This window comes from Zootoca vivipara, chromosome 3 (genome assembly GCF_963506605.1).
Source record: "Zootoca vivipara chromosome 3, rZooViv1.1, whole genome shotgun sequence".
NCBI lineage: Eukaryota > Metazoa > Chordata > Lepidosauria > Squamata > Lacertidae > Zootoca > Zootoca vivipara.
In genome coordinates, this window is record NC_083278.1 from 4,946,567 (window position 1) to 4,966,122 (window position 19,556).

Below are 19,556 nucleotides of genomic sequence, written 5' to 3' on the forward strand. Positions count from 1 at the left end.
GAAATGAATGATTCTGAGACACTTTGACGTGCTTTCAAACTGCTAGGTTGGCAGGAGCTGGGACCAAGCAACAGGAGCTCACCCCATCGTGGGGATTCGAACCGCCGACCTTCTGCTCGGCAAGCCCTAGGCTCTGTGGTTTAATATATTTTTTTGTCAACCCCCCCAATTGAAATTATTAAAAGAAGGAAAAATACGATACCGTTAAAAGCTCTTTGTACAGAAAATGTTGCACTGTATTTTTCTGCTGCTGATCATGTCGAATTAAAAGGCCAGAGCTGTTTTGTCTGCGTGGGCAAAAGGGTGTGTGATTTGCAAGTGTGCATAAGCTTGCAGCCTGGCTCCTCCTCCATCCCTCTCCCTCTAGTCTAGTACGAAGGCTGTTCTTTATGAAAGCATTAAGATTTACTCTGATGTTTTCTCAACCCTGACAAAAACTACCCTAAAGCACTTTCTAAGCATAAAATTACGGTGCATCTGTTGAGAAATAGCAATTATAAATATAATCTGGAAAGACAGAATGGGTGAAGTCCACACAGTATTATATAACTTTATATGAAATAAAATTTTAAGCTCAAATCCCTCTGCTACCACAGGCCTATTTGTTCAAGTGATACATAGCGAAGAGCCAAAATTAAATCCCCAAATAATGTTTAAAGGTAAAGGGACCCCTGACGATTAGGTCCATTCGCAGATGACTCTGGGGTTGTGGCGCTCATCTCGCTTTATTGGCTGAGGGAGCTGGCGTACAGCTTCCGTGTCATGTGGCCAGCATGACTAAGCTGCTTCTGGCGAAACCAGAGGAGCGCACGGAAACGCTGTTTACCTTCCCACCGGAGCGGTACCTATTTATCTACTTATTGATTTTTCCATGTGCTTCACATATGTAACTGTAATCCTGATCAAATTCTATAATATGAAGCTCATATTGATTCCATCTTTCTGTAAGCACCTGTCTTACTTAACTGAGGATGTTGGGCAGAAGGCTATATTTATGGTGTAGCTTTTATATAAAATTTAATCCAATTATCAGACAATGCAACATATTCCAACAAAACATGGATTATTTTATATTCCAAATGTGTTTTTTTTAAATCTGCCATTCAAAAGCTTCGTTACCAAAGGCTCCTGATTAAACTTAGAGGTGATAATAGGACATATAATCTGATAGATCACTGAATGGTTAAAAAAAAAAGGAAGCAGCAAGTAGACTACGTAAATGGATAGTTCTCACAACAGATGTATGTAAGAAGTGAGGCTCCCTCAAGGATCCATTTTGTGCTTTTTCATAATGACCTGGACTCAAATTATTCAGGGTGGTAAAAAGAAAAAGGGATCACAAAGAGGTCTTTCTCCAAACAGGGCAATGTCAAATGCAGTTCCGTTTAAGTGTAAACTGATGCATAGTAAGGCAAAAAATTAAAACCCACAAAAATTATACACACCAATGGTGAGCTAGTGATGACTGACCAGAAAAAGGGTACTGAGGTTGTGGTGGGGAGCTCAGTTAAAATGTTGAGCTGGTGTGTAACAGTTGCGAAAGAGGTGGATTCTGTATTAGAGATCAAAATAAAACTGCCAATATTGTACTGCCTTTATACAAGTTTATGGTGCAACCACGTTTGGAATATTATATACAATTCTGATTCACACATTTCAAAAAATATATTTCATAGCTAGAAAAGGGTGCAGAAAAAGGCAACCATAGTGACTAGGGGTTAGAACAACTCCCCTACAACTTTTGGGGCTCTTCAAATTTGAAAAATAGATGAGGGAGGAAGACACGATAAAATGCACAAAATTATGCAGTGTGTTGAAAGAGGATAGGGAGAAGGTGCCAGAAGACACTTTAGAATTACACCTCCATAAACAATCCTAGAACCCATCCTGTGACACTCAGAACAGACAAATGCACCGATTTAGACACACAGCAGATAAACTATGGCATACAGGCTGGACTGCACTGCCCTTGAGCACGAGCAGAGTGCGCACCCCACCCAGACCCCCCACGACCGTGGGGACAGGCACCGGAGAGGGCAGAGGAGGGCGGGGTGCTGAGCCGCGGAAAGAGTCCCCCTTGCGGGGGGGGTGTGTGTGGAGATTTCTAGATGTTGGGAATCTTTACTTTGCTATTGCTCTGGCATTCAGCCGCTCGACTCGCTTAACCAGTGGTTTAACCCCACCACTTTGGGGAAGAGCAAACACGCGGGATGTCACAGGAGCAGCATTCCAAACCCACGTTTGTGGAAAGCGCCCAATGAAAGTGGGAACGAAAGTGTCGTTCCGGCACTCTCACTTTCCCGCTTGCACACACAGCCTCCTCCCCCACTCAGCTTCGGAAGCGATTAGGATGGGCAGATGATCCAGGATTCAGACCGCAATCCTCCTTCGTCGTGTCTATTCGGGAGCAAAGCCCACTGAAATCAAGCGGGGCTTATTCCCTGGTAAAGGAGTTTTGAAGGAATGCAGCCTGAATCGTCAAAGTAAATGCACTCAGGGTCTGCAGCCTTCATAGAAATGGAGAGAGCAGGGGGAGGGAGAGCGAGAGAGAGCGATCCAAGCGCATTTCTGCCCTTTCTCCTCGATAGTGAGAGTCTCAGCAGAGAAGCAGAGGGGAAATATCTTTCTTCTCACTCACTCACTCTTAAACACCTCCTCACCCACAATAATACCACCACCAGACTTAACATGGACACTGGTACCAGAGCCTGTAATAAACCCAGATGCCAACTTTGCTGCCACATGCACCCTGACAACACCATTCCTGGCCCCAACAACATCCAACATACCATTTCAGGAATATTTAATTGCTCATCTTCTAACATTGTGTATGCCGTCAAATGCCAACAGTGCCCTTCAGCTCTCCATATTGGACAAACAGGCCAAACCCTACGCCAAAGGATAAATGGACATAATTCTGACATCAGGAATCACAAGACAGAGAAACCAGTAGGAGAACACTTCAATCTCCCAGGACATTCTATACAAGATCTCAAAGCAGCTGTCTTATTACAAAAGAATTTCAGAAATAGACTGGAGAAGTTGACCATAGGGAGACCTGGTCTGAATAAAGACATTGGATTCTTATCTCATGATAAAGCTGTCTTTAGCCATCTCACCCCTTGCTTTTCCCTGTAAGACCAATTGCAGTCGTTAACAGTCATCAACGAGTTTCCACACCTATCAGTCTATCACCCATTCCCACCACCCTTCTGAGTAATACCCCTCCCCACCCTCTCACTATATATAAGGGTCTGGTGACTTCTGTTTCAGTGTATCTGACGAAGTGTGCATGCACACAAAAGCTCATACCTATGACAAACTTGGTTGGCCTTTAAGGTGCTACTGGAAGGATTCTTTTTATTTTGTTCCAATGGTTTGATTATTTAAAGTGCCAATATCAGGGGAAACAAAGCTGTGAACCATCTCCCGGCAGGAGCTGCAGAGGGTAAAGGGAGCAGCGAGAGCTGCGAAGAGACAGAGAATCAATCACCGGCCACCAGTCCTCCATTCCCAGGAGCGAACCTGTCACCCAGCGTGCCGTCCCAGGCCGCCAGCCTCCCGGTAAAAAGACACTGCTCGACACTGCAGCCAGCTTGCACACTGAGCTGCTTGGCCGGCGTGGCTTTGCTTCTGGCTCTGCCCAGCAGCAGGAACCAAGAAGAAAGGGCCCCCTGCTTAAAGAAGCAAAGCGTGCGCTGAGCAAGTGAGCGAACAGCCAGCCGCCGAGCGAGGTTTTTTACCGGGCGGCGGCTGGCTGCTCGCTCGTAGGGGGTGCCAAGTGTCACCCCCCCCCAGAGTGGAACCCGGGGCACAGCGCCCCCTATGCCCCCTTGCTACGCCCCTGACTCATGAGGGTGGGAAATGATTGATGGAGGACCCTGGGTGAGAGACAGGAAAATGTTGGTCTCCCAGTTGAGAGGCTGGGAGGAGAAAGGAAAGAGCCCATGTGAGAGCTGCGAGGAGCTACTTACTTTCTTCTGTGGGGATAAGAATTACTTTTAGAGAAGACTCCGTATTTTATTTATCCTTATTTGTATTTTTTTTGCTTCTATTTTATTGTATTATGAAAAAGTTAAATAAAAATCTAATTCAAAAAAAGACTTGGAAAAAATAAAAATAGGTTACTCTTACTTGAATTTTGCTTTTTTTAAATGATGTTATTGCTTTCAGACTGAGACTGTTGCTTCAGAGAAGTAGCTATATTATTTCTCTAGTTCTTACCCCTTTGCACAGCTAATAGGCTCTTTACACTTTTATTCTCCTAGAGGACTTCCCTTGACGTATGCCATGTAGAGCAGAGTCTCTCAGTGCCACTTCTTGCTCTAGCTGCCCTCTGATCTGGCCATTGAAGACTGTTCTTTGTTTCGGTCAGAAGCGAGCTATTATTTATCTCTTCACACAGTTAAAACTTCCCCTCCCAGCAATGTTTATAACTAAGTTTAAATTTTAAACATTATTTTTTCTCTCAGAGTGTAACCACTTCTTCATAGCAGCTGCCACAAACCAGACAAGGTGGTCTCTCCCATTGGAGAAGAATTTGAGCAAGTGATCTTGTGTCCTCCAGAGGGAGGGACCACCCCCAGGTTAAGGAAAGCCTTGGTAGCACCGCAGAGAACAAAAATGCACAGGTTAAAAAAAATAGTCTATTTCTCACAACTTCTATTCATGTGTAGGTGTTATAATATTTTCAGCTTTATATATAGGGAAGCAACTTAAAACATTATTTGCTGGTGTTCTTGGGGGGAAAGAACCAACGTAAAATGCCAGAAAGCTTATTTGGGAAAATAATCAAAATGACTATGTGCTAGTAATAGTGTAACAATATGGTAAAATGTTATTCTTAGCTGGGTGTCCTATTCATGTTTGTCCAGAAATAAGTCTTGCTGTGTTTAGTGGGGCTTACTTCCTAGTACCGGTATGTATGTTTAGGATTTCAACCTGAGTTACTCTTCTCTTCTTCCTCTTTCATCCATTAAATGTAGGAGAGTATATTCTTGAGATAAAGTTACTGGTACTTATTATGAAAAGCAACTGAGTGATAACATAGCAAATTAACAAGCATGTATCTTTTTCATGCATTACAAGGACCCAAAGGTGAAGCTGGGCGTGTCATTTCTCTGCCTGGTTCTCCAGGAGCAGCTGGTATTCCTGGCCCCCCTGGAATTCAGGGCATCCAAGGTAGTTTATCTCATATTAATGTGGGGAATTGTTCTGTAGCTCTCCCGTTCCACCCAAATTCTCTTGTTTGTGTTAGAACCAGTACTTTTTCTTCTTAAAATGTGTTTAGGGGTACTCTCATGTTGACTCAAGAAAATCACAATTTTATAGCTCAAATTGGGGGAAATAAATATAGTAAATGGACAAAAGTACAAAGATTCACAAAATGTTCAGGGGTATCCATACCCCTGCGTACCCTCCCCCCCAAAAAAGCACTGGTTAGAACTAAACATGGGTCATTTTGTTTTTAAATGCACAGGTGACAAGGGAGATCCAGGGATCCCAGGAAGGCCTGGCCTGCCTGGTGAAAAAGGCCAGACAGGTCCACCAGGAATAGGGTTTCCTGGCTCACCAGGGCTCCCAGGTATGTTATGCTTTATTTTGTGGTTGTAAGAGAAGGCGTAATCCGATAGGAAGCCTATAAATAATAAAATAAAAATTAAATAATGTAAAATGTTATTTGTAGTAAAACATGGTTGGCCGTTTAACAACTGGAGAGCACCTCTGCTTCTTGAGAGTGGTGTAAATCTAGGAAATCCTGCTATGTAGGGAAAGGTAGAAGACTAAAACTGTTGTTCTGGAACAAATAATAACAGAATAAATGATGTGGGGATGGAACTGTAGCCGGAGATAGGAAAAGAGGTGGTAAAGGAACACGTAGGTACTTTAAACAAATTCAAGTCTCCATGGCCTGATGAACTGCATCTAAGGGTACTAAAAGAACTTGCAGATTTAACCTCAGGGCCTCTGTCTGTAATCTTTGAGAATTCTTGGAGAACAAGGTGAGGCCTCTGCAGATCAGAGGTGGGCAAATGATGTCCCCATATTCAAAAAGAGGAAAACAGAAAACCTAAGTGATTACTGACTGGTGAGCTTATTGATACCAGGAAAGGTCCTAGAAAAGGATGCTGTGATTACTAAGACCCAGCATGGATTTTTCAAAAACAAGTCATGCCAGACAAATCTCATCCCCCCCCCCTCTTTTTTATGAACAATGATCAAGATTCTGGAAACCAAGCCTTATGAGGAACTTGAGGGAGTTTAGCCTGGAATAGAGGAGACTGAGAGGAAATATGATAGCCATCTTCAAACATCTTTAGGGCTGTCACATGGAAGAGGGAGCAAGCTTATTTTCTCCTGTTCCAGGACACAAACCAATGGATTCAAGTCATAAGAAATGAGATCCCAACTAAACGTTAGGAAGAACTTTTTGATGGTAAGAACTGTCAGACAGTGTAACCGACTCCCTCAGAAGTTGGTGGATTTGCAAGAGTGGATGGCTCCTCCAACTGGAGGGTTTGGGTAGGCAGGGTCCCCTGAAAAGGATTGCCTCCTCTTCCAGGGGGAGGAGCCATCCTGCTCTCCAGATCTTCCCTGCCTCTGATTGTATAGGTTGGGTCTCCTATTCTCTGCAGAACTTAATCCTTTTTCACTTTTTAGAGTGGTTTCTGATTGTTTTGGTTGCTTCAAATCCTCTGCCAGTAGTTGTTGTCTCTGTCTGTTGTCCTGCGTAATAATAATAAGTAGAGGGGGTTTAGGAACAGGAGAGGAGAGCCCTTCCCTGTTTCCCATTGTAGAAAAGAAAAGAGAAAAGTTTCCTACTATTTGTCCCTGTTTTTTCTCCTGGGTTTATATTTGGCCCCTTTTTTGCCAGCACGAGGATTTTTTCCTTGCAGTGCATTGCAACTGGGACTGTCAGGATTGTGTTGCAGCAAAGCTTGCTGCTCAGTCTCCCTGTCAGAAGTGTTTGTTTCCCCCGTTTGTATGAAAGCCAACAGTCTTTGTTGAACAGGAGAAAGAAGTGGCTCAGGTCACAGTATCTGCATAGAATTGAAGGAAAGAGATCAGCTTTGCCAGCAAAGCTCCTTTCTTCTCCCAATCAGTTCTCAGTGATCTTAGCTAATGTGTCTACCACTGTTGCAGCCACCCAGTGAAGCAAGAGTGATGCAATGCTTGTTGTTCCTTTGACAGGAAAGGCCATTGTCTCAGTTTTTATAGTGGGAGAGGCATCGGTGATATATAAGGAAGGCACCTGATGAATCTCCCTGGGGAGAGCATTCCAGAAACAGGGAGCCACTGCAGAAAAGACCTGTTCTTGTGTTGCCACGCTCTGGACCTCATGTGGAGGAGGCACACAAAAGGGGGCCTCAGATGATGAACACAGAGTCCAGATCTATTTATATGGAGAGAAGTGGTCCTTGAGGTATTGTGGTCCTGAGCCATTTCAGGCTTTATAGGTCAAAACCAACACTTTGATTGGGCCCAGAAGCTAATTGGCAGCCAGTGCAGTTGAGCCAAACTGCCTTGCCATGGTGACCAATCCTGGCATCCAAGTTCTGCTCCAGCTGAAGTTTCTGAACTATTGTTAGTGGCAGCCCCATGTATAACACATTGCAGTAATCCAGCCTAAAGGTTATCAAAGCCTAGACAACAGAATTTAGGCTACCCCTGTTCAGATAGGGGTGCAGCTGGGCCACCAGCTGAAGCTGATAGAAGGCACAACATGCCACTGTGGCCACCTGAGCCTCAAGCAACAGCAGAGGATCCAGGAGTACCTCCAAGCTACCTACCTGCTCCTTCAGAGGGAGTGTAACCCCCTCAAGAGCACATCACCTCCCAGCAATCTGGTCTGGGGAAGCACCCACTAACAGTGCCTCTGTCTTATCTGGATTGAACTTCAGTTTGTTGGCTCTCATCCAGTCCATTACCAAGGCAAGACATTGGTCCATTATTGTGATGTGTGAATGCAGCCAAAGAGTGTGGGTTAGCTTGGGTCGCACCCTCCGATAGTATGCAGCCCTGGCAGACTGCTCTTCTAGGCAGGGGGGGGGGAAGGTTCCCCGCCCCTGTCTTTAAAAATGAGCAGGTTGATGTAGAAGCAGTAGGTACTCCGTCAGATACCAAGCACCCTCTCTGTTTTAGTATTTATTTAATAGAATTTATACACTGCTTGATTATAAAACAACAACAACTTGAAGTGGTTTGCAAAAGATAAAACAGTAAAAGCAATAAATATTTACAACCCTACTTTAAAACATACAAGTTAAAATACTAAAACAGATTAAATTACTGCTTTAAATTCCCTGTATTTTTAAAAACTGGATTTCTAACTTAACTGCGTATTGAGTCATATTATCATGTCTTTGATTTTGTAGGTTTTCCTGGTCAGTCCGGCCCACCAGGTGTAACTGGAGAAAAGGGAGAATCCGGTTCTCCAGGGTTACCAGGTGCACAAGGGTCACACGGACAAAAGGTATTTGTTAAGAGCTTCATCTAACTTCTACCAATAGCTGCAGGTACTTGCAGTCATGGAGGTTCAGACGTTGGCCATCCAGGGAGGCACTGCTGATGCATGGCTTGACAACCTCTCCTGGATTATTCAGGCATGCTTTGTGTTTCTCCAGATGGTGGGGCTCTCACCTGACACCAGCTCTGTCTCATTTGGGCAAAGTTGGAGCTCTTAAGAATCCAATTCCATTTCATGCACAATTGTATTTTTCCTTTTTCTTTTTTGGCAGGGACTTTGGGGCTAGATTTATTTGATTTCTTACCCACTCTTCACCATGAGATCCAAGGGCGGGTTAAAACAATTTTTTAAAATACAATATTAAAATCAATTATGACAACTTTAAGTCAAGAGAATAGGATGAGTTCACACACACATGGATGTTAGGGCGCTAACAGGTCAGGAACACTGGAATCAGGAACAGGATGATCAAGGACAACCACACACTTCAGCACAGCAGTTGCAGGTGCTGGCGAAGGGGGCAGCCAGCCTTCCTTAAGTAGCCAGCTCATCACCACGACTTTTACGAGCTGCAGCTGCCTTCACCTGTACCCTCCGTTTCTCAGTTCTACGCTCTACAGCTGAGAAGGGAGGAGGGGAGGGGGCCCACCGGCTCCTCTCCTCACAAGGGCCTGATTCCGCCTCAACTCCTTCCTCCTCCTGCTCTGGTCTTCCCTCTTCCCTATCTGATTCTTCCTCTTCTGAGGAGTGCCGCCACCAGTCTTCTCCAGGTATGAATTCCTCCATTCCCCCAGACTCTTCCGTGGTTGCTGCTTCGCCTAGGGGGGCTTGCCACCACTCCTGCTCGCCTGGCGCAACCCTGACAGTAGAGTGCCAAAGGTGAGAGGAAGGAGATGACTATTACCACATGTCAAAAGCTACATAAGGAAGGTGCCAGACACACATCTCTAGGGAGGAAGTTCCGCAGCTTAGGGGCTCCCGTGAATAATGCCATCTCCTGGGCTACCACCCCTGAACTTCCTTAGTGGTGGAACTTCTTCTCAATTTTTTCTGTTTACCAGTAATTTCTGAACCTTTCTTGCTATCTCCATTAGCCTCTTCTGCTGACATGATGCATCTTCTCCCACCCTAGGTCCTATGGGAAATGTTTATTCCTTCCAAATCAATTCTTCATCTCCCTCACAAAATTGTATGAGAAATTTCTTCTGCTGGCACCTTGGTTCTGTGATATTACAAAGTTCGTGATTATTCTACAACTTCACAGTAGATTAACGAGTGATTTGGGAATGGCAGAAAGATGGTGGACAGTTTTTTTTGTTTTTGTTTTTACTTTTTAGCTTATTAGACATACAGTCATACCTTGGGTTAAGTATGCTTCAGGTTAAGTACACTTCAGGTTAAGTACTCCACGGACCCGTCTGGAACGGATTAATCCACTTTCCATTACTTTCAATGGGAAAGTTCTCTTCAGGTTAAGTTCACTTCAGGTTAAGTACAGACTTCCGGAACCAATTAAGTACTTAACCTGAGGTACCACTGTATTTATCATTAGCATTTGAATTTTTTAATTAATACACAAAAAATACAACACCAGTTACACCGTTACCAAACGAAAAACAAGTAGAAATCGTAATAAAAGAACTAAAAAACACAAAACGTTAAAGCGAAAAATAATATTTTAACTATAAGCCCGACCTCCCACCTACTTCTTAATTCAATTACACATAACTTGCTGCCGATACAAACTATCATCATATTTTAACTAATTCTTAATTTGTCTTAGGTCTCACATCATTTTTAAGGCTACTACTGAAATTAGTCAAATGCTGCAACAGAATTCAAGCTACTGTAAACATTTTTCAAATATATTTTAAAGACTTCCTATTTTGATACAAATGTCTGTTTTGGTTTATTCTTTATTTTTTCAGATAAGCTATCTAGTTCTGCATATTCAGTCAATTTTTGGATCCATTCTTGTGTAGATGGAAGTTTATCAGATTTCCAATTTGTAGCAATTAGAACTCTTGCTGCAACCGTGGCAAATAAAAAGATATCTTTTTTTTAAAGGAATGTCCAAATCTGTAATTCCCAGAAGATAAGCTTCTGGTTTTCTGTCGAAGGAGATTTTTAACATTCTTTCCAATTCTAAGTGGTTGTCTTCCCAAAATGCCTTAATTTTATTTGCATTGCCACCACATGTGGTAAAAAGTGCCTGGTTTTTCTCCACATCTCCAGCAATCGCTTGGGACACTTTTATACATCTTAGAAAGTTTCCAGGGTATTAAACACCATCAATGTTGCATTTTTTGTTTTAAAAAAACTCTCTTAGGATATAACAAGCTGTGAACTTCCGATTATTTTTCCAAAAAATTCCCATTGGGACATAGTTATTGCATACCCGAAGTCTTGCAACCACTTGACCATGGCCACTGTAACCTCCTCCTCCTTGACTTCCCAGTCAAGGAGGAGTCCTTACATTTTAGAGAGGGCTTTGCTTTTGGAATTTACTAGCTCAGATTCAAATCTTGAAGTTTGACATTTAAACTTGATAAACAAAACCTTTTTGTTTAAATTTCTCAAATATTTGATGGTATTGGAACCAATTGGAAATATACTCTCTTAGTTCCTCAAAGCTTTTTAGTTTTATTTGGTTGTCTTCTTCCTTTAAGAGTATTTTATATGTAGGCCAGATTTCCTGAGTATTTCTCCTTTTCACTGCAGAGGCTTCTATAGGAGATGTCCACCACGGGACTGTGGGTTCTAACAAATTTTTGTATTTCTCCCAAACTGCAAATAACAATTTCCTGATCATATGATTCGTACAATTTCTATATATTTTGGCTCTCCCGTAAATTAGGTATGCATGCCATCCCCATTGATTACCAAAACCCTCTGAGTCTAGGAGATCTGGGTCTTGCAAAGTACACCACTCCTTTAACCAAGTGAAGCAGGCTGCCTCATAGTATAATTTCAGATCAGTTAGGGGAAAGCTCCTATGTCCTTTATATCAATTAAAATTAGGTGTTTGATTCTGGGTCTTCTCCCTTCCCATAAAAAACTTGGAGATATCCTTTCGCCATGTCTTGAGGCAGCCTGCTTTACCCAGTATTGGGATCATTTGAAATAAAAATGTTAATTTGGGGAGGATGTTTATCTTTATAGTGGAAATCCCCAGAAATGAAAGCTTCAGCCTACTCCAGGTTTCAAGGTTGTTGTTGTTGTTTTATGTCTAACCAAGTTTTTGTATAGTTATCCTGGAATAGGTTTATAATTTTTTTTGGGGGGGGGGTGATCCAAATGTCCAAGTAGTTTGCTTTTTGGCATATTAGCATTTGAATTGAATTTTGCTATAAGATCCCCTAAATAATATTTATTGATTTATATTTGTATGCTGCTAACTCATAAAGAATACACACACACACACACACACACACACACACACACACACACACATATGTTGCACGTTGACTTTAGGCATATACATGTAAATTACATGCATTTAATTTGCACTGTTTCAACTTTACATGCTTGATGGCTGGCTGGCACAAATGAAACACATGGAAAGCTTAAAAGCTATTTCCTGGTGCCAAAAGAGCTTTTAAGCTCTCCACCTTGCTTACTGGATCTGGGAGACTCTTCTGAGATGTCAGGTGGCCCCTTGCTTGGGGTGGGGTACGAACTGTTGGGTGTTCCATTGCCACATGACCTGGAAGCTGTACACCAGCTCCCTTGGCCAATAATGCAAGATGAGCACCGCAACCCCAGAGTCAGTCATGACTGGACCTAATGGTCAGGGGTCCCTTTACCTTTATATACCATTTTGGCTTTACATGCTATCACTGGAACATGACCCCTGTGCAAGTTGTGAGTTGACAATAAAACATAAAACAACATAAAAATAATACAAAATAGTAATTCAAAACAAGAAAGTTTTAAAAAGCTCCATAAGCATAAAAAGGTTTTAAGGAGACACCTGAAAGTCAGTAAAAAGGATGCCTGCTGAATCTTTGATGGAAGAAATTTCCCACTGCCTAGAAATGGCTAGACTAGATGCTCGGCTTCTAGCTGAACTCAGTCAAACCTCTGTAATAGGGGGGACAAGTAGCAGTGCTCCACTGGATTATCTCAGTAATCGAGCCAAGCTATAACTCTTGTCAGGCCATAAGGTATCGTGAACCCAACTCATTTGGGACTTTACACAAGAACCTTGGACCTGGCTCGGGAAGATATAGCCAGCTAGTGTAAATGTTTAGCAGAGGTCACTGGTTAATTGTAAAAAGAGAGAGAAAACCCTCAAAGGGGTTTACAAAAATATACTGATGGAATTTACCCCCATCAGCGGCCTCACAGCTGCATTCTGCACTAGGTGGAGCATCCAGAGCACGTTGCAGTAATCCATTGTGATGGATAGCCATGCCTGGACTGCAGCAGCTAGGTTATCCCAATTCAGATTCATCTATAGGTGGCATACCAAATGGGGCTGGTAAATGTAGGCCTAGCTCACTTGGGCCTCTGATGACAAAGATGGACCTCCCCACAAGCTGTGTCCCTCTTCTTTAAGAAGAAGTGCAATCCAATCTGGAATGCAACTAGTCTATCTTCCAGACCCAGGAATCACTTGCCCACAGAGCTTCCATCTTCTCAGGATTCAGACTCAGTTTGTTGTCTCTCATCCGCCACTGTAAAATAGCAGTAGAGACTAAATAGTGCCCTGCAGAACCCCACAGAACAAGAACACTCTCCTCTTGCTACTCTCTGGACTCAACCATGCAAGGAACTGGGCCTCCAATGCCCTTCCTACACACCACTTGATCCAGGACACTGTAAGAATCCTCTCTGGATTGCACTGTTGTCCTTATTTGTTGATGGGATGCTTGCTATCATTTTAATAATGTATGATTATTCTAATATGTTAAGGGTGAACCTGGATTAGGTCTCCCAGGCCCTAAAGGTTTTCCTGGTCCACAAGGGCGAGATGGACTTCCCGGATCAAAAGGTGATCGAGGTTTGCCTGGCATACCAGGAGAAAAAGGATTTCCAGGTGTGACTGGCCAGCCAGGATCCCGTGGTAAGCGTTTTGCCATTACTAGCTAAATTGTTATGATGCAGGGTTTCCCCCCTCCATCAATAATTCACATTAGGTGACATTTATGGCCAAACATAACCTGGGTGGCCTTATACCTCATTTATTTCCCACATTACTCTCAATCTCTCCCTTGTTATTTCTTCTTTCTTCACTTCAGGGAAGTCTGTGCACCTTTTTTCTCCCATTTGATTTTTCAAAATACAACAATGGAAGCACCATGTTGGCTCTATACAATAGATTGACTCAGTTGTAGGTTCCATTAAATTAAATGGGACTCCCAAATAAGTGTTTGTAAGGTTTTAGCCTTAGTGACGTTGAGGGTATATGGAGTATTGTAAATCACTTGGGATACCTCATGGGAAATGAAATAAATAATTCACTCATTCATTCTACAACGAGTTGTTGACATCCATCTATCTCAAGATACAATGGAGTGCATCTCGGGGGGTGAAGTCAAACTGCTGGAAAATCTGAGCACCTGCTGTGGCTGCAGAGACCGGGAGCTCCTGCATTGTTTTTGCTGTGTTTGCAGTGCCAAAGTGACCTCCCTGGGGTGCAAGCCTGGGCAGTGTGCATGGAGGTCCTGAGTGTATGGAGGTCTTGGTCTCACTGCTGTGGTCCAAAGGAAAGCAGAGCAATGTGTTTGGCGCCAGCTTGGCTGCAGAAGTTGCCAGGAGGAGGGGTACAATGTGCCATCCAACCACCTTAGGGACTCTACTCCAGATTTGTGTAGGGCTTACTCCTAAACCATTTCTTCTCCTGAAAGGCAGCGGGTAAAGAGTCAATGGCAAATAATCTTTCTAATTAGGAATACCCAAGTTAACTATCACTGTTTGACTTTCCACTTAGGTGACCCTGGTCCTTCTGGAATACCAGGTCTACAGGGCTCCCCCGGTTTACCAGGAATAGGCCCTCCTGGCCCTCCTGGGGTTCCAGGACAATCTGGTCCTCCAGGACCAATAGGTAAATTGTTCCTTTTGTATTGTTCCATTTCCATTTATGTTTGTAAGATGTACAGTGTAATATACCGTACATTTAAACAAAATGCATTCATTTGGATGTGCACTGTGCAATTCTCTTTTTAAGGAACTGTATGGATATTTATGTTTCTGAGTTTTGTCAGCACTCTGAATAAAACTGTATGTAGGATGATTGATTTTAGAACGTTTATGTACTCCTCCTATAAGGGTAAGTCGCATTGAACAATGTGCAGCTTATGTCTGAGTAGACATGCATGGAATTACAGTATTGCAGCAGTCCTTAGCCCTCCAGAATTGGCCTGCACAGTCACTTACGAACTCACTGTTCATGGAAGACTATCTTACTTGGCTACAAAAGATCGCCAAAGAAATTCAGTGGACCTTACTTCCAGGAAACTGTGTACAGGATTGCAGTCTTAGCATTCTTCTAAAACAATACATTCAAATTTGACAGAAGATTTCATTTAGGAAAATTCAAGTTTTGTTTCATTATTATTATTTGAATAATGGATGTTTGTACACTTTTTTCTTTTGCAATAATTGTTGCATTATAAGTTTCTTTACATTCATCAGTAACCTGACATGAATAGTAGCAGGAGAACAAAAATGGATAGGGTAGCACAATTACTCCAAAAGCAAGGATTTCCCCACCCACATTTTTGAGCCATGTGTCTTTTGTTCTTACTTGTGTTGGACATTTTATTATCAAGAGCCACATTGTATCATTTTCTCTTTATTCCTGCAGGACCTCCAGGAATCAAAGGGGAAAGGGGCTACCCGGGTGTTCCTGGGCTAGACATGCCAGGGTCCAAAGGAGATAAAGGTAGCCAAGGATCTCCGGGGCTGCCAGGATTACAAGGACTGCCAGGCCTACCTGGCCCACAAGGACAAGAAGGACGCCCTGGTGCCCCAGGTACACATCCTTCCTTCCTTCCAGTGACTAGTTATTGTCTGTCATATGATCCCCTCTTTTACAGAGTGAAATATCATGAGAAAGAAGGAAATGGAGTTGCATAGAACTCTGTACTTTTTCCTCCTTTGTTTAGAGCACTTTCATTTCAAAAATACAAAGGGATACAAAGTGCTGAGTGTCTTTATTATGCTTGAAAAAGAAACGCATGCCTGACCAAAAAAACCCCACAAAAACCAAAGAGCAATTAGGATGTTGTCAATGTGAGGAGGAACAAGTAACCAAAGAGTTAACTGTGTACTGTCCACCTGACCACTGAGGAAGATATCATGTTACAGAATGTACTGGAAGTGTTTCTGTGTGTATCAGTTGGTTTCGTTTTTGCCTGGGAGACGGTCGCAAGATGTCTGCGAGCTCACCAGGTTGTTTGTTGTTTTCTCTGTAAAATAAACTTCAGTAGTTATTAGAACACCTTGGACTCTGTGTGTTCTTAAGAGGCTTTTTATCCAACGGCTATACAAGTTTCCGCTGTGTGTGAGAAGAAGAAGACTCTGCTGTTTGTTTTCACTGCCAGCCCGGGTCTACGGAGCAGAGGCGCTAGAGAAAGCGTGCCGGGCGGTTTTTAGTGGCTCCTAATTGAGTCATAAATAACTCAAAGGAGTCCTATATTCGTCACAGGTTATGGATGACAGGTTCTGGGAGATAAGAGGTCCTGAACCTAATCAATCACCAAAGCAATAAAAGGTGATTGCAGCTGTAAAAGCCTTGGAGAAAGCCGGTGTAAAGAGCTAGCTGGGAGAAACCTGTTGTTTTGCAGTCGGCAATTAACAGATGCACTCGCTAGCAGAAAGACCCTGGACTGGAGGCTGGGATCCGCAGTCTACCCAGAGGAGCAACGTCAGCTATTCTGAGTGAGTACAGTACAGTGCTGGACACGGAGCCCGGGGGTGGACAAGATGGCGTAGCAGCTCCAGGAGTCATTTGTCGTGCCGTTCCAGAGGTTGAATGGCGACAACTATGCAGAGTGGAGAGAAAGGGCAAGAATGTGGTTGCTAGGAAAGGATTTGTGGACTTGTGTGTCAAATCCTCCAACCCCTGCCGCTGATAATTCAGCAGCTGAAGCGCAGAGGTTTGCGGCAGAAACCAGGAAAGACAATAAGGCTCTGTGTGCCATTGCCATGAGCTGTGATACTACGCAATTGCCCTATGTGCAAAATGCTGAAAATGCTAAGCAAGCCTGGGACAGTCTGGAAAGGGTCCATCAGAGAAAAACAGCTGGAGCTAAGCTGCATGCTATGAGGCATCTCTTTGAGTTGAGACTGAGACCAGGGCAACCCATTAAGGAGCACATTGGCAATGTGATTGATGCATTCCATAAGCTGCAGCGGCATGAGCTTGTGTTCAAAGAGAAGGAAAAAGTTTATATCTTGCTGTCTAGTCTGGGAAACGTCTATGAGCATTTGTGCCTAACGTTTGAGGCAATGCCTGAAGATGAGCTTACGCTTGCTTACGTTTCTGGTTGTTTGGCGGATGAGGAACTGCGACGCCAGAAAGAATCGGCTGAGAAGGGGGGCCGTGGGCGCAGAGAAGCCAGTGGGGGTGCAGTAAAAAGCACTGAGGAATCCACTGTGAGTGCGTGCGCAACAAGGCTTTGTTTTCGGTGCCAGCAGCCTGGGCACGTAGCGAGATTCTGCCCAGCTCCGGAAGCAGCCAAGGTCACTCAGCCAGGTGCCAGGCAACCCAGCGGACGTGGTCGTGGGACCAGCCAGCAGCGCCGAAGCAGAGGGCGTGGGAAGACTACAGATAAGCCTGTCAGCCAACATCTTTCTGCTGCCTTAGCAACGGTTAGAAACAAAGGACAGGACAGTTTCACTTTTATTATCGACTCAGGCAGCAGCCATCATCTTGTACCGCCTTCAGGACAGATCCTGAACTGCAGGCCACTTGAAGATGAAAAAAGCCTGCATCTTGCTGATGGTTCTTCTGGAACAATTAAAAGCAAGGGTGTTTTTTATATGCAATGCTTAGACACTAACCTTGATGTTTATGTTGTACCAGGCATGGAGAATGGTCTTTTAAGTGTGTCTTGCTTGTTACGTGAGGGCTTTGAAATACGTTTTGCCAATGGTGTTTGCAAAATTGCCAGAGATGGGGCTGAGCTGGTAAGCGTTACTGTTGGGTCTGATGGTCTGTTTGTCCTAGATGGGAGGGGGCAAGCAGGTGGAAGTAACACTGGTGATGCTCAGGCTAAAAGCGCTAATACCCCTAAGGGCACAGAGGGCGCTATCCATAAGGATTGTATTCATGCTTGGCACAGAAGATATTGTCACATGTCTTTTCCTTATGTGAAAAAAGCCCCTGATTTTGTCAAAGGTTGCAGGTTCAAGCCATGCCATAAACACCTGCAGTGCCGCGCATGTGCGAAAGCGAAGACGAAGAGATGCTCTTATCCTAGGTCTGAAAGGAAGAGCACAAAACCATTTCAGTTAGTGCACATGGATATTTCTGGGCCTATATCTACGTCAAGTTTAGGTGGTTCAAAATATGTTTTGTGTCTTCTGGATGATTTCAGCCATTTTTCTTGGGTCATAACACTGAAAGAGAAGGGGGAGGCTGCCAGAGTGATACAAGAGTGGGTAGCCGAAGTAGAACTACAGTTCTCCGTCACTGTCCAGTGTTTTCAGAGTGACAGGGCGGGAGAGTTTTTGAGTGCAGAACTACAAGGGTTCTTCCGCAGCAAGGGAATTAGGCACAGGAAGACCGCCCCTTTTAGTCCACAAGAGAATGGTTTAGCTGAAAGAAAATTTAGAACACTGTCTGAACTGGTAGAGGCAACGTTGTTTGATGCAGGACTACCCCAGAAGTTTTGGGGGGAGGCTTATAAATTTGTGAATTATTGTTCAAACCGCGCTTTTAATTCAGTTGTGGAAAACACACCCTACTACATGTTGTATGGCAAAGTTCCGAAGGTGCACTATTTCAGAACTTTTGGGTGTGAGGCTTGGGTTCTAATTCCAAAGCAGAAGCGCAGAAAGGGAGGATCAAGATCCAGGAAAATGATCTTCTGTGGTTACGAACCAAACTCAAAGGCTTGGAGGTTTGTACCAGCAGAGGGGGACCAAACCCGCGTTCACATTAGCAGGAGTGCTACGTTCTGTGAAGAGGGCTGGAGACGCATTCATGCTAACCCCGAAGTTCTTCTTGACTGGTCTTCAGGTTTTGACCAGGAAGGAAACTCAGGTGGCTGATGCTGGAGTTCCAGGTGCTGCAGGACCAAATCCAGGTCAGGCAGCTGGTCCAAGTGGTGTAGCTCCTAGGGAAGTGAAGCAAGTAGTCAGAAGCGCACCGACTTCACCCCAGGTCAAGCCTGGGAAGTACAGCAAACGTGGTAGGTCACCCACTTCACCCAAAGCAAGCCCAGAGGGGGCTGCAAAGCGTAGTAAGTCTCTTGACAGTGCTGCTAGTCCGAGAGAGCCACAGTCAGAGACAAGCAGTTCGGATTTAGAGGGGGAAGATGTGGGACCAAGGCGTTCAAAACGTACCACAAAAGGTAAACCACCTGAAAGGTTTTCAGCTGTCAATGTATGGGCGAACCTAGCAGTGTGTGAGCCTGAAAGCTTTGAAGAGGTGCAACAGTTGTCAGTAGAGGAAGCTGGTAAGTGGAAAGTTGCAATGGAGAAAGAGTTGAACTCCATGCAATCTCTTGGTGTGTATAGTCTAACACAGTTGCCAGAAGGCAAGAAAGCAGTCAGTTGTAGGTGGGTCTACAGGCTGAAACCCACAGTGACTGGAGAGCCTCAGTACAAGGCTAGATTAGTGGCTAGAGGTTTTACTCAGAAGAAAGGAATCCACTACACAGATGTCTTTAGTCCGACTTCGAGGAGTGAATCTTTCAGGATGCTTTTAGCGACTGCAGCGCAGAGAGGCCTAGTGGTCAACCACTTTGATGTGGACACCGCTTATTTGAACTCTGACCTCCAGGAGGAGTTGTACATGTTGCCTCCTCCAGGGTTTGAGAGTGACGTGCCAGGTCAGGTGTGGAAGCTGCACAAGTCGATCTACGGTCTGAAGCAATCCGCTAAAAATTGGAATTCATGTCTTGATTCTGTTTTG

At 44.0% G+C, this 19,556-nt stretch overlaps 1 protein-coding gene across 1 annotated transcript in view; it reads left to right on the forward strand.

Moving 5' to 3' along the window:
- The window catches only part of COL4A1 (collagen type IV alpha 1 chain), a 182,046-nt gene that overhangs the window by 96,754 nt on the left and 65,736 nt on the right, over positions 1-19,556 (forward strand). Inside the window, exons 27-32 of the mRNA XM_035110373.2 lie at positions 5,089-5,181; positions 5,480-5,584; positions 8,376-8,473; positions 13,385-13,535; positions 14,403-14,516; positions 15,279-15,446. Of these exons, the coding sequence (XP_034966264.1) occupies positions 5,089-5,181; positions 5,480-5,584; positions 8,376-8,473; positions 13,385-13,535; positions 14,403-14,516; positions 15,279-15,446 (729 nt within the window). The remainder of the gene's footprint in view (positions 1-5,088; positions 5,182-5,479; positions 5,585-8,375; positions 8,474-13,384; positions 13,536-14,402; positions 14,517-15,278; positions 15,447-19,556) is intronic.